At 52.9% G+C, this 15,386-nt stretch overlaps 1 protein-coding gene across 3 annotated transcripts in view; it reads right to left on the bottom strand.

The window, feature by feature from the left end:
• Window positions 1-15,386, bottom strand: part of dock7 (dedicator of cytokinesis 7) — a 51,169-nt gene that overhangs the window by 10,281 nt on the left and 25,502 nt on the right. For all 3 annotated transcript variants that reach the window (XM_007908952.2, XM_007908953.2, XM_007908954.2), the window contains exons 17-33: window positions 14,792-14,930; window positions 13,959-14,060; window positions 13,380-13,466; window positions 12,187-12,418; window positions 11,865-12,029; window positions 11,000-11,160; window positions 8,738-8,824; window positions 7,290-7,385; window positions 6,714-6,854; window positions 6,371-6,484; window positions 5,353-5,523; window positions 4,129-4,268; window positions 3,670-3,839; window positions 2,890-3,044; window positions 2,486-2,668; window positions 1,850-1,985; window positions 1,618-1,714 (exon numbers count right to left, since the gene is read on the bottom strand). In XM_007908952.2, the coding sequence (XP_007907143.1) occupies window positions 1,618-1,714; window positions 1,850-1,985; window positions 2,486-2,668; window positions 2,890-3,044; window positions 3,670-3,839; window positions 4,129-4,268; window positions 5,353-5,523; window positions 6,371-6,484; window positions 6,714-6,854; window positions 7,290-7,385; window positions 8,738-8,824; window positions 11,000-11,160; window positions 11,865-12,029; window positions 12,187-12,418; window positions 13,380-13,466; window positions 13,959-14,060; window positions 14,792-14,930 (2,376 nt within the window). The remainder of the gene's footprint in view (window positions 1-1,617; window positions 1,715-1,849; window positions 1,986-2,485; window positions 2,669-2,889; window positions 3,045-3,669; window positions 3,840-4,128; window positions 4,269-5,352; window positions 5,524-6,370; window positions 6,485-6,713; window positions 6,855-7,289; window positions 7,386-8,737; window positions 8,825-10,999; window positions 11,161-11,864; window positions 12,030-12,186; window positions 12,419-13,379; window positions 13,467-13,958; window positions 14,061-14,791; window positions 14,931-15,386) is intronic.

Raw genomic sequence — 15,386 nt, 5'->3', positions numbered from 1 at the left:
ACGATAGCATTTCATCATCACTATGATCAGGCTGTAAAAGGCATTTACTGCACTTAAATCGCCAAGCTGCATGCATGTCACACACACACAGCACAGGAGAGCTCCCTGGGGATCTACTGCTGAGAGTTACAGGCTGCTCTGCACAGCCAGGCTCTCACACACACTATATATAATAATAATAATAATTAACCTTGCATCTGATACAGCACTTTATCACGTCTTTGGAACGCCTCAAAGCGCTGCACAGGATATACTGGAAAGTGAATTGACTGTGAGCGAAATGCTGCAGACAATCGCACACAGAAGTGTCCCACAAATAGTCATGGATTGAGTGTCACACAGTATATACACCCTATTACGATATATATATACCGTCAAACCTAAACACAAGTGCAGTGATCAGACAGCCCCAGATTCCTCACACACCCTCTTGTCTTTTCACACTTAAAATGCTGTACGACTTTTACTTCACGCTAATCTGGCAGATTATAATTCTTATTGCTTCCGGCTCCATATTAAGGCTGAGATGAACAGACTGACAGATCTGCTAGCCGTCAGGTTTAAATAACCAGACACTGGGTGTCTGCACAGCACAGCTCAGCAAAGCACAGCACACAGTGAGAACCACTGGGTGGCCACGACCAGGAGGAGGCCATTCAGCCCATGAAGCCTGTACCACCGTGTTATAAAATCCTGAATCTTTTTGTAACATCCCATTCCGATCTTTCCCTCCCTTAACACCATCAATGCCAAGTGTCGATCCGTCTCTCTCTGCCTTTTATACGTGACGATAGGTTTTGCCTTGACATCTGTCGTGGTGGTGGTGGGGTGGGGAGAGGGGGTTTGGGCTGCCTGTGCTCACCTCCCTCCCCCGTCCCCATGTGCAGGAATATTTCCTGATTATAGCCCACACTGGGAATCCTGGGCACTGGGCACTGTCAGCACTGGCCATTCCTGGCACAAGGCAATGCCGACAGATACCCGATCACACCGCGTTGATTCTTCTCTCAGGTGTCACACAGAGGGAAGGACAGGGCAAGGGCAGGAGGGTTAAGCACAAGCGGGGGTGGGGGGGGGTGGGGTGTTGCGCAGTCAGTGTTACAGTATCTGTGGGATTTCTGGCTCCTTTAACAAACAGCATATGTGAAGTGACAATTAACAGCTGTGGATTAGCATATAGAGAGAGACAGAGCAGACAGTACATACTAAAAAAGTAGCTACCCCCCCCCCACCTCTATACAGAGACATACGTGTAAGATCAACAACAACAACTTGCATTTATATAGCCCCCTTCACACTGGGTAGCGTCCTGGAGCGCTCGACTGGGTGGAGTCTGACCCTGAGCCAGGGGGAGAGGGAGGGGGGAGGTGACCGTAAGCACAATCAAAAGGCAAGTGGGGTGGGAGGGGGAAAGAGGGAGGGATTGAGGGAGAGAGTTCCAGAGTTTCGGGGCGAAGGGCTGAGGCCAGGCAGAAGTTTGCAACCCACAAACATGGAAGGGCAGAATAGTCACAGGGGCAGGGAGTCATCCCATTCAGCTCCAGCAAGCTAAGTTGGGAGGGGGAGGGGGGAAGGGGGGGGTTATCGAGCACTGAGTTGTCCTCAGTCAATACTCACTTGTCGAGTTTCTCGCTATTTTGTCGCCAGTGCGTCATGTCCTTCCTCCAGCGCAGATTTTCCTGGCTCCCGAACGCATTGCCGGACGGGCTCCGCTCTATGTGACCAACACAGGGAAGGTGTGATAGTTAACACAGCGAACAACACAGCTGACAACAGTCACAGTCAGAAACTGGTGAGAGGCCTTTACCAGCCACCAGCCATTTTGCCCGCCTTCTTGGCACAGACCTACCGAGCTGGGCTCTGCTGCGTCGCACCATCTCCTGCCGAGCGCCTGCCCCTCCCAGAATGGCCTCCTCTAGCTTGGCCTTCATGTCCTTGGATTTCTTGAAGGTCAGACTGTTCATCCGCTCAAATGCCTTTTTCCCCTGTGACAGAAACCACACACTCACTGGTCAGTGCTCACACCCCCAAACCCAGGACTCCCAGTCTGCACCCCTTAGCGGCTGAGATCAGTGACAGGGAGACTGAGTGGGCGCTCAGTCACGCACTGTAACCAGGGAACCATCAGCCGGACCTCATACCAATGACCCGCGAACATGGAAGGACAGACCAGTCACTGGGGGCAGAAAATCCTCCCACTCAGCTCCTGTTAACCCTGCAGGCCAAAACCCTAATGGGTAGGGTGGTCCTAGCTGGACAAGCAGCGGGAAAGCTTTGCCAGACAGCGCTCTCAATAGCCAAGCTATGTGGGTTTAGCTGGTTACATTCCAGCCATTATCCCAACACACACTCTGGGCTCCCCACCCAAGCCTTGGCTCTCACCAACCTGCGCCTAATACTCTCCGGAATTAGGTAAGCAGAATGTCTCCCTCCAGGGAGAGAGAGTATGCGCATGTTCCATTCCAACAATCAGTGACCCCCATACCTTGTACTCGAAGCAGGAGACACACAGGTCGAGCAGCTCCAGCACACGGTTGAGCTGGGGGACACTCAGCTCCCCCACCCACCTGTGCAGCACCCCCACGTCAGCGTTCCTCAGCACCCACAGCAGGCAGATCAGCAAACTCCGGCTTGATTCCGCAGTGAAGCTAGTGCAGGGGCGGCCAGCCTGTAACACACTCCGGCACGTCACTGACCTCACACACACTCACACACTTTCACACCCACACTCAGCACACATCACACACAAACAAACGCACTGCACTCACACACACACCCACACTTGCACTCAAACACATGGACTCACACACACGGACTCATTCACACACTGACACACAGCTCACAGCCCAGCCTGTAACACACCCCACCCCACGTGAGGTATTGACTTACCGCTGTTGGTAGCAGGAAGCTGCTGGGCCGCGAATGCTGGGGAACTGAGGCTCCCGCGATGGCCATGGCCACCGTCTGGTTAATCACAGCCCCGCTCTCCAGCTCTCCATCGTCAGCCAACCCCAGGTTCGGCCGGCAACGCTGAGAGTGTGGCTCTGCCAGGGCGGGTGGGAGGAGGGGGGTGGGAGCATGGGGGATAGAGGGGGGAGCATGAAGGGGAAGAGAGGGCGTGAATGGGTAGAGTGGGGAGAGTGAGAGAGTAAATAAATCATCTAGTCACACAGAATATGTTTTAGCTTTGACCCAGCACTCGACAAAGACAGATCAACACCCAGGGGCGGTGGTGGGGGGGGAGTGACACCTGGGGGAGGAGAGCAGATGGCGTGTTTCAAGGTACTCCTCAAGACCCTCCTCTTTGACCGTGCCGTGGACCACCCTCCTACCCTCTCTGCCCTCCACCCTCCCTGAGGGGTGTTTCAAAGACACTTTACGAATGTCATTTTGTATTATATTGTATCATATTGTATTGTACGAGACTGTGAGCGTGTGTGTGTGTATATAAGTATGTGAATGTGTGTGTGTGTGTCTGGGTCTGTGTGAGCAAGTGTGTGTGGCGTGTGAGCGTGTGTGTCGGTGTGTGTGTGTGAGATGTGTGTGGTGTGTGAGGTGTGTGTGTTGGGGTGAACATTGACAGTGGTCCGTGATGCACACACTGAGTCGATGTGGTGCTGCGCTGACGGGAGGAATTTACTGTGCTGGGGGCAGACGGGGAGACGGTACCTGTGAAATCGTACAGCTGAGGCACAGCCTCCATGATGATGCCGATGAGGGGCAGGTAGAGCAGAGCCACGCGGGCCTTGACCTCTGGCTCAGCGTAGCGAGGGTCTGAGTCGTGGCTGGACAGCAGGTTGTGCACTACGTTCACTACCTTCTTGTGTAAGCCAAACAAACTGTAACATGGGGGGAGCATCAGCCACGGCACACCGTACATCACCCTCACACACATGCCAAAACCACCACCACACACACACACACACACACACACCACCACCGTCCCCCCCACCCACACACGCCAAAACCACCGCAACTACCACCACACACACACCCCAACACTACCACCACACACACACACCAACACCAGCACCAGCACCGTCCCCCACTTGTCCACACACACCAACACCACCACCGCCCCAACCCTCCACGCAACACACACACACATAGACCAGTGGTCTCACTTACCCCTCGGACTCGGGATCCAGGATGAGAGCCAGTTGTGTGAGCACCAGCCCCGCCAGGTAATGCTGCTGCCGGAATGGCAACGACAGCTCAAACATGTTGGTGATGGTCTGGTCCTGCACCACCGTGGAGAAGCCGGAGCTCTGCCAGAGACACGCTACCGTCACCTGAGACACGCCATTTTGACAAGACAGAAGCCATACTCATTGGCTACCGTCAACGTTTTCTATCCTGCGGCTCTGATCTCCCCACCTCCCCGGCCTATCCCTCAGATGTAATGAACCAGTGATCAATCTAGGCGTCAGGGTCGACCCACAGCTGTCCTTCCTTCCCCACATCTGGTTGTACCTGACCAGGACCGCCTTGCTCCACCTCTGCCACATTGCCTCTGACCGTACCTTACCCCAGACACAGCCAAAACACTCGGCCAATGCGTTCGTCACTTACTGACTCGACTTTTTGAAAGCCCTCTTTGCCTCTCCTCAGCTCCACCATACACAGGATCCAGCTGATCCAAAACTCCGCCGCCCACATACTCACCTCTGCTAAACTCGGTGCCCCCATCACACCAATTCTTGCCAGGCTACAGTGACTCCCTATCACCGAATGGATCGATCTCAAGATCCTCACACTTATTTTCAAATCCATTCAAACCCTGGTACCTCTCTATCTTTCCGAGTTGCTTACCCCAGCAACCCATAACTCGCTGCCTCCGCTCGACTGGCTCTAGCCTTCTGCATGTGCCCTCCATTCCACCATTGGTGGCCGCACATTCAGCTACTACACCCCGAATCTCTGGAACACTCTTCCTGTATATCAGATCGTGCCTGAAGACCTTCCTATTTGACCGTGCCCACGGTCACCTCCCCACTCCCCGAGGCTCGGCGTTGTGCTCCGCCACTGTCAAGCGCTCTGGGCCGTTACCCTGCGTGAGGGGCGCTATACAATACATATTGTTGTTGTTCTCATGTGAGACATGCCAAGATCATGTGAGACACGCCACAGTCACCAGAGACACGCCAGAGTGACAAGCCAACTTGTCAGAGATGGACTTAATCTCTCTATAGGCATGATTTTCAACATAGCGCAATATACAGTTGAGTTTACACGTGGTTTGCACACGGTGCCCAGCAGATGGAACCCAACTTGGTAAAAGACCGAGCAGAAATCTGGCTGCGGAAACGCCGTTTCCAGCCCAGATGTTGGGGTCCCAGGCGAGGGTCCTACCTGGCTGGTGGCGGAGGAGACGGAGGGAGACGGGGAGGCCGGGGGGGTCAGCAGGCTGTAGGGCAGGTTCAGGGTAACGTAGTGCTCGTGGCTGCAGATGATGCGCAGGAAGTCCAGGCGGAGGGACACGAGTGTGCTGGGGCTCTGTAACCCGTATAGCTTGGCCGACACCTACACAGGAGACAAGATGTGGGGAGTCACACAGATCAGCAGCAAACAGCTCAGCTCAACCCAAATCACAGCTTCTCCGCAACCATCTACTCTAAGAAGTTCAGTCAAATGTTTTTTGTTTGGTCAGCAAGTCCCTATGCCTCGCACTCTCCGTTGCCTCCTTCAAGGCCCGTCTCAAGACCCTTCTCTGTGACCGCGCCTTCAGTCCCCTCTACCCTCTGCCCATCTTGATTCCAACTGCCAGCCCAAGGGTGCAAACTCTCAATTGTCCAGCGCCTTAGGACGGCTTCCCGACGTGTAAGGTTGCTATATCAATGCAATTGTTGTTGTTGTCTGACACACACACACAGAAACCTATCACTGTATTAGCCGGGTGTCTGACACACACGAAAACCATTCACTGTGATCAGTTGGGTGTCTGACACACATGGAAACCCATCGCAATGCTTAGGAGGTACCAAACGTGACTAAGAGTTCCATGTATGACACCTACAGGTGGAAATTCCCGTGTGTTGGAATGGAATGTGCTCGCTCCCTGGAGGGACGCATTCTGCTCACCTAATCCCAGAGAGTGGCAACCTGCTCAGTGACAGGTGAGTCAGTCATGACACCCCTAACCTCTGGAGCTTCCTATCTCTGCCTCACCCCCTTTACCTTTATAGCCTGCCTTCCTGACTATGTCTATGGTCACCTCTCACTTCCCTTTCCCCCTCATTCAGTGTCATTCACACTGTGACTCTGGACTCCCAAGGATTGCCTCCTGTCAATCTCTTACACCTTCTTATGCTGGCTGACCGCGCACCCCCCACCCCCACCGGGGCCTGTCTAAGTGGCTGACGTCCGTCACCTGCTTCCAGTAGCTTTTGATGAGGCTGAAGACAAAGCCTCGGTCCATCACTGAGAGCAGGTCATTGATGAAGAAAGCCAGGCTCACGTTCAGCCGCTCGATCAGTTCCAGGTCCTGCAACACAGCAAAGAGGTCAACAGAGGGGGCCTCGAGCCCCGGCAACAGACCCCAGCGACAGTCACCGGCAATGACCCCGGTCCCAGGCTACTATTCTCCATGATCTCCTCACTGAAGCCCTTCACACTGAAGGTCCTCCTTGGGTCCCCACTAGCCCCACAGGCCAGCCCAGGTCATCTCCTCACTATCACATCCCGGTGGCTTATCTGACAATAGGAAGCCTTACCTTCTGGTATCTGGTCACAATATCCACCGCGATGGTGCTGATCAGGGCCGCAATGTCATCCATGAACCTCTCGGGGAAGCGGCTTTTCCTGGGCACGTCCAGCTTGTCCGAGAAGTACAGGTGATGTACCATACTCTTCACCTGTTACAGGGGCAGTGTTAGATACTACAACATCAATTCAGCCTCCCTCACTATGCAGGGGTAGGGTTACACACAACACCAACCAAGCCTGACTGTCTCTACACAGGGACAGGAACTGAGCAACACAAGAAATAAGAGAGACAGGAAGGAGCCATAGGGACAGTGATTACACACACCATTGTCCATTCACCTCCAGCACCCAGTGATGATCCCCAGCCCTCTCTCTCTATCTCTAACTCTGACCTGGGAGTGTGGACGGACAGTGTAGAGGGAGCTTTACTGTGTCTTTAACCCTGACCTGGGAGTGTAGAAGGACAGTATAGAGGGAGCTTTACTGTGTCTTTAACCCTGATCTGGGAGTGTGGACAGTGTAAAGGGAGTGTTACTTTATCTCTAACCCCGTTCATGCTTCAGTATTTGCACACTTTTACTCACCATCAGTTCGAAGAAGAACCATGCCTGTTGCAGAGCGGATTCCCGCACACTGCCACTGCTCACCACCCACTGCAGGGCCAGCTCCTCGTGCAATAGCTGGGATATAGGGACACAAATCACCGTTACACAAGGACAGACCCCCTTACCCCCCCGTCTCACAGCTGCCCAGCGCTGAGTAACCAGCTCTATAAGCATTTCCTGATATTTGTAAATCAAGCACCTTTGACACAAAACTAGTCTACAACATGGCGCAGGTTACGTTACGTTTCCAACCTCGATATTCACTCCGGGCACCCAAACACTGGGTATGGATATAATTCCCCCCACACCACACCCCTCCCCCCCTCGGGTACTGGCGCTAACTCCCCCCATCCCTGGGGACTGGTGTGCGCTCTCCCTCCCATCCAGGACTGGTGCTCCATCTCCCCCACTCCATTGTAGTTCGTTCTCACTCTCTTCCCCCACCCCACCCCCACTCCACACACTCACATGGAGCACTTTATTCTACACTCACTCCCTTGCTCACATACATGAGGGTGACATAAATGGAAGGTATTGAGTTAGGGATGAGGAGGGGGAATGGGCTCGTGTGGAGAATAAACTCTGGTACAGACTGGTTGGGCCAATGGCCTGTTTCCAAGTTGTAATGCTCTATGTAAATTCACGATCTTCTCTGAACCCTGTAACATTGCTTTCCTCTGTATTTATCCAATATTGCTTTAAACGTTGCAATGGCCTCACCTTCACCAGCAGTGTGTGGTGAGATACCCCGCTCCACTCTCCACATTAAAAAAATGCTCTAACCTCCTGCTTTTAGCTTCTGTCGATATTGCTGTATCTCTGCTTCTCGCCACTGTCTTTCCGATTCCCTGGCAATCGTCTCTCTCTTTCTATCAACCTCTTCGCAACCAGTCAGTGTTTGTGAGGAACCTCTATCAACTCTCTCAGCTTTCCATGTCTCTCTGCTGAACTAATAATAATAATCCTTGCATTTGATGTAGCGCCAAAGAGCTTCACAGAATATGTTGTAAAGTAAATTGTCTGCATATTTTCTGCACGAAACATCCCAAAAATGTGGCAGCCAATTGCGCACAGCAGTGTCCTGCAAACTGTTGTGGATTGAATGACCAAATTATTATTGTTTATTTGTTTTGAAGGGATTATTAACCTCCCGGAAAGCGATCCTCCAATCGACTAACAACCAGGTTCTTACTTACTGCAATGTAATCAGAGACAAACTAGCCTAAGGTTTTGCCCTGTCTGGGGATTGAACCCAGGTCCTCTGGCTTGCGAGGTGAGCACGCTAACCTAACCACTACGCTACAGGACTCCACTCCAATAACACGGCAGAGAGGCGACTCCCCTGTGCTACTGTCCTCTCGACATGGAGGGTGAGTAGCGCAGTGCCCTGAGCGTGGCGGCCTGTGTTCACACCCCCAGTGAGCTACCTTCTTGGTCGGCAAGCGTCCAGCGAGCGCCTGTAGGAAGCTGGAGCCCTCGGTGTGCGATGACATGCGGTTGCTCCGATCCATGGCCTATGGAGGGAGATGAACGAATGGAGATGAATGATCAATGGAAGACAAACAGGAGGCATGTGAATCTACTGCTTCTAACGTATGGGGGGAATGGTGGGAGCACAGGGCCAGCAAGCTCTGGCCTTCCCACTCCTGTGTGATCCTGGGGGGGAGGGGGTGGAGGGAGAAGGGGTGGTAATGGGAGAGGGGGGGTAGAGAAATGATATATAATTCTGGATCCTGAGACATGTCAGCCACATTATTGATGAATGAGCATGTAAATACACGCTGTGTGGTTTAATATTGCTCCCATTTAGATCTCCCGCCTGATCTCCTGACTACATGGCATTAACGGCCGTCAGTGGAGAGGAACGGTGCTCTTGCAATTGTATTTCAGCCTGTAGAGGGCGAGCAGTGTTCAAGTCACCACACAGAGGAACTTCCAATTTAGCATGTGAGAAACAGAAGCTGCTGAATAAGAGAAAACAAGAGAGAGACATACACCCACACACGTACATAGATAGACATAGAGAGAGAGAGAGAGACGCGCACATACACAGTCAGACGTAGAGAGAGAGAGACACATATAGACACACACACACACAGATAGAAACACATATACACACATAGAGATAGAGACACACGTACAGAAGTGTGTACGAAGATCACACATCTTCATATGCAGAGAGAAACACACACATACAAATTTATATATAGAGCAACACACACAGAGAGAGAGAGTGAGAGAGCGACAGAGAAATATAGAACAAGTGAAGTCCGACTGCAGTTTCTGAGGAATTGTCACATGTCAGTCCCCTGCCATGTACAGACAGCATCGTGGACCTTACATGTGTAAAAATATATGTAAACTGTAAACCAAGTGTGCAGAGAGAGCCACAGCTGGACAGGGGTATGTGGGGGTACGGGGGGGTGGGTGGGTATGAGTGATGGTAAGAAGCGAGACACTTTCAATGGGGTGGGCTAGGAGTGGCCAGGAGCAACCTCACAGGTAAACCTACACATCCACAAGGATACCGTCCACCCCTCCCAACTCCATCCCTCCGCCAATCTGCTCTCTCCACCCGTGCCCACCCACAACCGTACCCCCCACCCACACCACTGTGTCCTCCTACCATCCCACCACCGCCCATTCAATCTGCCTAAGGTCACCTCATAATCGGTAACGTGTGAAAACATGCACTGGTGCCTGGACCCCACGCAGCTCTGTACCCGCATAACATGCCCCTGAGCTGCCACAAACCACGTCTGCTCCTCGTACATTGCGAGCAAGCGAGTGAACGAGTGAGAGACAGTGCGGCTTGATGAGGGGGCAAGGGGGGAGGGGGTGGGGGTAGTGACTAGAAAGCGAGATGGAAAATGTGAATAAAAAATAAAGATGTGAGTGAGACGGGCATGACCGGGACCACCCGTCAGCACCGGCTAAACCACCTGCAGGACGTCGGTGCCGGACGTGGGGGGGCTTCTCCACGGTAACGCCGCCGGACCCCCAGCGTTGACCCAAGAATTGGAGCGATCTAGTCCCTGGTTAGGCAGAGGCAGAGACAGCAGAGAGGGAAGGAGAAACGGCCGTTTAGACACCCGTCACAGTCACCAAGAGAGAAATGGTTTCGGCGTCCCATCAACACATACTCAAGAGTGGCGCTCCATTCACGCAAACGCCCTCTTTAATCCTGATCTCCTCTCCCCCACCCCCAACCCTGTGTGTCACAACAACGCTGCCCTTTGCAGCATTTCAGCCCATCACATTCTGCCTTCCCCCGAGCCCAACTTCCTCCCCGCACACGTATAACCTCCGATACTCCCCTGGAAGACAATACAATTGGTCTACTCTTGTTGGTGAATCTGTTACAGGACAAAGAGAGATAGAGAGAGACAGACAGAGAGAGAGAGATTCAGAGACAGAGAGAGCGATTCAGATCGAGAGAGAGAGACAGAGAGACAGCGACAGAGAGACAGAGAAACAGAGAGCGAGACAGAGAGAGATAGAGGGAGACAGAAAGAGCAATAGAGTAGCAAACAGCAGAAGCATGAAATTCCTCGCTGTCTGGCTCATTAACGTCTTGGATTGTGCCAGGTTGTGTGATGTTCTCAATGGGAAACCTGGGGTAAGAGGCTTCAAAGAAGGGATGATCCCAGCCCCCCCTCAGTGTCAGTGTGTTGGCCGAGCGGCCTTACCTTACTCCCGAGAATGCTCCTCACTTCGTCGTCGGGTGAGGTGGGGGTGCCGGAGATGTCAGGGTTACTGTTACTCAGGCTCCGCGAGCGGCTAATGTTGAGGCCGGCTGGCCTGGTGGCTGAACGCGCCATCGTAGCGTAGTGCATGGAGCCCCCGGGACCTGCAGTGATACACACACACACACTGGCTCAGCGAACAGCCACAACGCAGCTGTGACAAGATACCGAGAAACCTGCCCGAGGCCAGGGCTTGATGGGGAGACGTAACAATCATCGCCATAATAATACTCCCAGCATTTGATACAGTGACACATCATCGCCTCTTTCCAGGCCTGTCTCAAGACCCTCCTTTTTGACCGTGCTTTCTGTCACCCTCCTACCCCCATCTGCCCTGCCCTCCACCCTCCTGATCCCAACCCCCAGCTCGGGAGCAAATCCCTGACTGTCCACCTCACCGGGATGTCCACCTCACCGGGAAGTCCTCCTAACATGAAAGAAGCTGCAGTGGGTAGGGGCGAGAGATTAAGAGGAATAAACCTCCAATGACAATTCACTACACCAACACCTTTGATGATGAGGTTTAGCTTTGAGGAAAGACGTGGATTGAATGACTAAACAATCATTATTTTTGTAATTATTTTTTTTGGAGGGATTTTACCCCTGGGAAGAGATCTACCAATCGACTAATAACTGGGGTCCTACTTCCTGCTAAGTAAACAGAGGCACGTGGAGTAAGGAAGGTTTCGCCTCGCCCGGGAATCGAACCCGAGTCCTCTCGGTTGCAAGGCGAGCGCTATAACCACTGAGCTGCAGGACTCCCCTGAGGCTGCTCTTGTCCAGTGTGAACGATCAGATGAGTCCTAACCTGGAGACGAGGGGTTGGAGCTGGTGGAGGGCAGCCGAAAGACATAGTAGATGTACGACGCCAGAAGGCTGTTCCTGCCATGCTGGTCCTGGCTTCCCTCCAGGTTCCTGTGTAGCCTGTTCACAATCGATGTCATTGCCTCGAACGACACTTGTCCCAGGTTTACTGCAAGACATAATTCCAGTGCTCACTGCTCGGCCCCGTTCACTCCCAGCTCCACCACCGCACACCCTCAGCTTCGCCCTTGTGTGCTCATGGATCTGAGTCATGAGGGGCTGGTTAATCACGTGAATGATTGACCAACGGCAACTGAGTGACTCACCAATCTGGCCACAGATGAGCGGGGCTCTGACGATCAGCAGGACGAGTTTGTCGAGCAGGTGATGGAGGAAGCGGACGACAGGCTCGAGCTGAGCGGCGCTGAGGGCGGGGATACTGCTCCGCAGCTCAGTCTCCAGGTCACTCTCCAGAATACGCAGGTCCCCAATCCTCACAGGGAAGCTGTGCTCCTCCAGCGCGTGCACCAGAGCAAAGAATTTATCCAGGTACGGGTCCTGTGCCAGCAGGGACAGGGAGGATACACTCCATATAATTGTTCACTCCATATAAAACGTGGCAGCCAATTGCTGGCCGTATCTGACTGCCACGTTTTTGCCCACAAAATAATAACAATCCTTGCATTTGATTTATCGCCTTAATATGTCTTTGAGACGTCTCAAAGCGCTTCACAGGATATAGTGTAAAGTCAATTGACTGTGTATTTTTTGAGCGAAATTGCGCACAGCTATGTCACACAAACAGTCGTGAATTGGGTGACCAAATTATTATCCGGGTCTGGCCTCCTCCTCATCCCGAGGCCTCCGCTCCACCCGCAGTGGCCGTGCCTTCAGCTACTATGCCCCGAGGCTCTAGAACTGCCTTCCTCACTCCCTTCTTCTCGTCCCCTCCCTTCCCATTTTCAAGTCTCTGCTCAAGACCTTTCTTTTTGACCGCGCCTTTGGTCACCTTCCCCCCCACTCGGTCCCGGGATCTGTTACTGTAAAGCGCTCTGAGACGCCGTCCGGTGTGGAGGGCGTTATATAAATCCAAGTTGTTGTTGTTATTTATTTTATGATTTTGAAGGTATTATTAACCCCCAGGAAAAAATACCAATCGACTAACAACCGGATTCCTACTTGGATAAAACGCAAAATACTGTAGATGCTGCCTGACCTGCTGAGTGTTCCCAGCAATCTCTGTTTTTGTTTCAGGGTTCTTCCTTAGGTCAGGGTACGAAGGGATATGGGGCAAAGGCAGGTAATTGGAATTGAGGTGCACATCAGCCATGATCTTATAGAATGGCGGAACAGGTTTGGGGCTGAATGGCCTCCTCCTGTTGTGTTCCTATGTTCCTGAGTCAAGCCATCGAGCAGCCTGGCAGCTTCCACCAACATTGAGAAGCAAGGAAGTGATGCTGGATTCACTGAGTGACAGGCCTGGCTACAAGGTAAGGCAGGTATGGCTTATGTTTCTGACCTGCGTGTGGATGGCCGAGACAGCAAGCACCTCCACGCTGAACACCCCCTTGTGATTATCCACCCACTTCATTCCAGGCAGCGGCACCTGTAACAACAGCACAACAGGTAAGGATACAATAACAGCCGCATCCCCGCCACACCTCACACTGTGCACCCCCCCCCCAAACAGACACACACCTGCACCCCCCAACACACACACACATGCCCCCTCCCAACACACACATGCACACACCCCCCCCCCCAAACGCACACACATATGCACCCCAAATACAAGGTCAAATACACACATGGACGTACACACAGGCTCACATGCACACCTCCCCAAACATAAATACACACACACACACACACACAAGCGCTCATGCACACCTCTTTAAACACATGCATCCACACATGCACTCAAATACACACACACATATCCCACACAATCTCCTCCCCCCAACCCCACACACAGACATACGCGCAAATACAGACATCCACACACAAATATACAGTCAAAATCAAACGCACACACAGCGACCCGTGTTCACTATCACAGATGGGGGAGAGGGCAGTCGGGAGCACGGTGGGGGCTTACCTCTGGAGACAATACAGAGTAGGACTGGGGAGGTTTCTCCAGGGAGACGGGGAGACAGAATTGTCCTGTCTTGAGGCGCCCATTCTGCAGCATTGGGATCCACTGTCACAGGAGGGAGGAAGGTGCTTGAGAACATAGGCCTGATCTGCCAGTTATTAATCACCCCCCCCACCCCCTCCACACACACACACACACAAACAATTCCACCCCACACACATGCACCCGCCCACAACACGTCTGCCCCTCCCCTCAACACAGACCTGATCTGTCAGTTATTATCCCGGATGATCTGTCAATTTCACTTCCCCTCCACAACCCTCAAGTCTTGTTCATGCAAGTACAACTCAGCCACTCAAACAGCCCCTGTGGTGTGTGTCCACATACCAGATGCCTACATGTGACTGTGGTTGTGTCCGCCTGTGTGTACGCACTGGGACAGTATGCGCAAGGGAGAGCGTGCGAGAGCGAGCGAGCATTCAGGCCGCTTCAAACAATTAAAAGGTACAGCAGAGGAGCTCAGCGCCTTGGGACATCCTCCTGATGTGAAAGCGCTATACAGTGCAACTTACCGCTGTTGATTCCCATTCCCAGTTATCCACCTCTTCCCCCTCTGCCAACTCCCATTCTGGACTCTCTCCTGCCCACTGCCACCCACTCCCCCTCTATAACCAATTCACCACCCCGCGTTATACAGTGACAACACGAGTTACACACACAGTGTTAAATGGCGTGTTAGAGGCCCGGCGGTGTTAATCATTAGCAGCCAGTGTTTTAGCAGTGTTCTAGCAGGGCGTGGCAATGCCGCCGGTTCGCTATCGGAGACGGGAGCTCACCGTGTAGCCCACGGGCGTCTCCAATAGCGTGTTCTGCTTCTGCTGGCAGCTCACGTGGTAGAAGGTGAAGAGCACGTGGTGATGGTCGGTCAGGGATGCCGGTAGCCGCATCTTTATCTCCTCGTGGAAGTCAGGGGACCTGCAGGAAAGAGGGTCCCGTTTACACACACTCACCACACACACACAAACTTAACACACACACACCTAACATACACACACACACACACACACACATACACCAACACAACACACACTGACACAATACACACACACATCCCACACACGCGTACTGACAGAATATATACCCCCCCACACACAAACACAATCACACACACACCCAACACACACACACATACTGACACAACACACATGCCGACACAACATACACACCACCCCCTACACCGGTACAACACACCCCCTATACACTACAAACACTCACACACCCCACCGCCCCCACAACCACCCAAAACATACATCCACACCCACAGACACTCCACGCCCTCACCCACACACAAAGACACAGAAACCCTCAGCACAGCAGGAGGCTGCTCGCCCGATGTGCTGGCCAACACCTTCCTCCCCTCCACACCCCCAC

Source organism: Callorhinchus milii, unplaced genomic scaffold (assembly GCF_018977255.1).
Source record: "Callorhinchus milii isolate IMCB2004 unplaced genomic scaffold, IMCB_Cmil_1.0 Scaffold5, whole genome shotgun sequence".
Lineage (NCBI taxonomy): Eukaryota > Metazoa > Chordata > Chondrichthyes > Chimaeriformes > Callorhinchidae > Callorhinchus > Callorhinchus milii.
The sequence above is the reverse complement of the archived record's forward strand: the minus strand, read 5'-3'. Positions and strand labels throughout refer to the sequence as shown.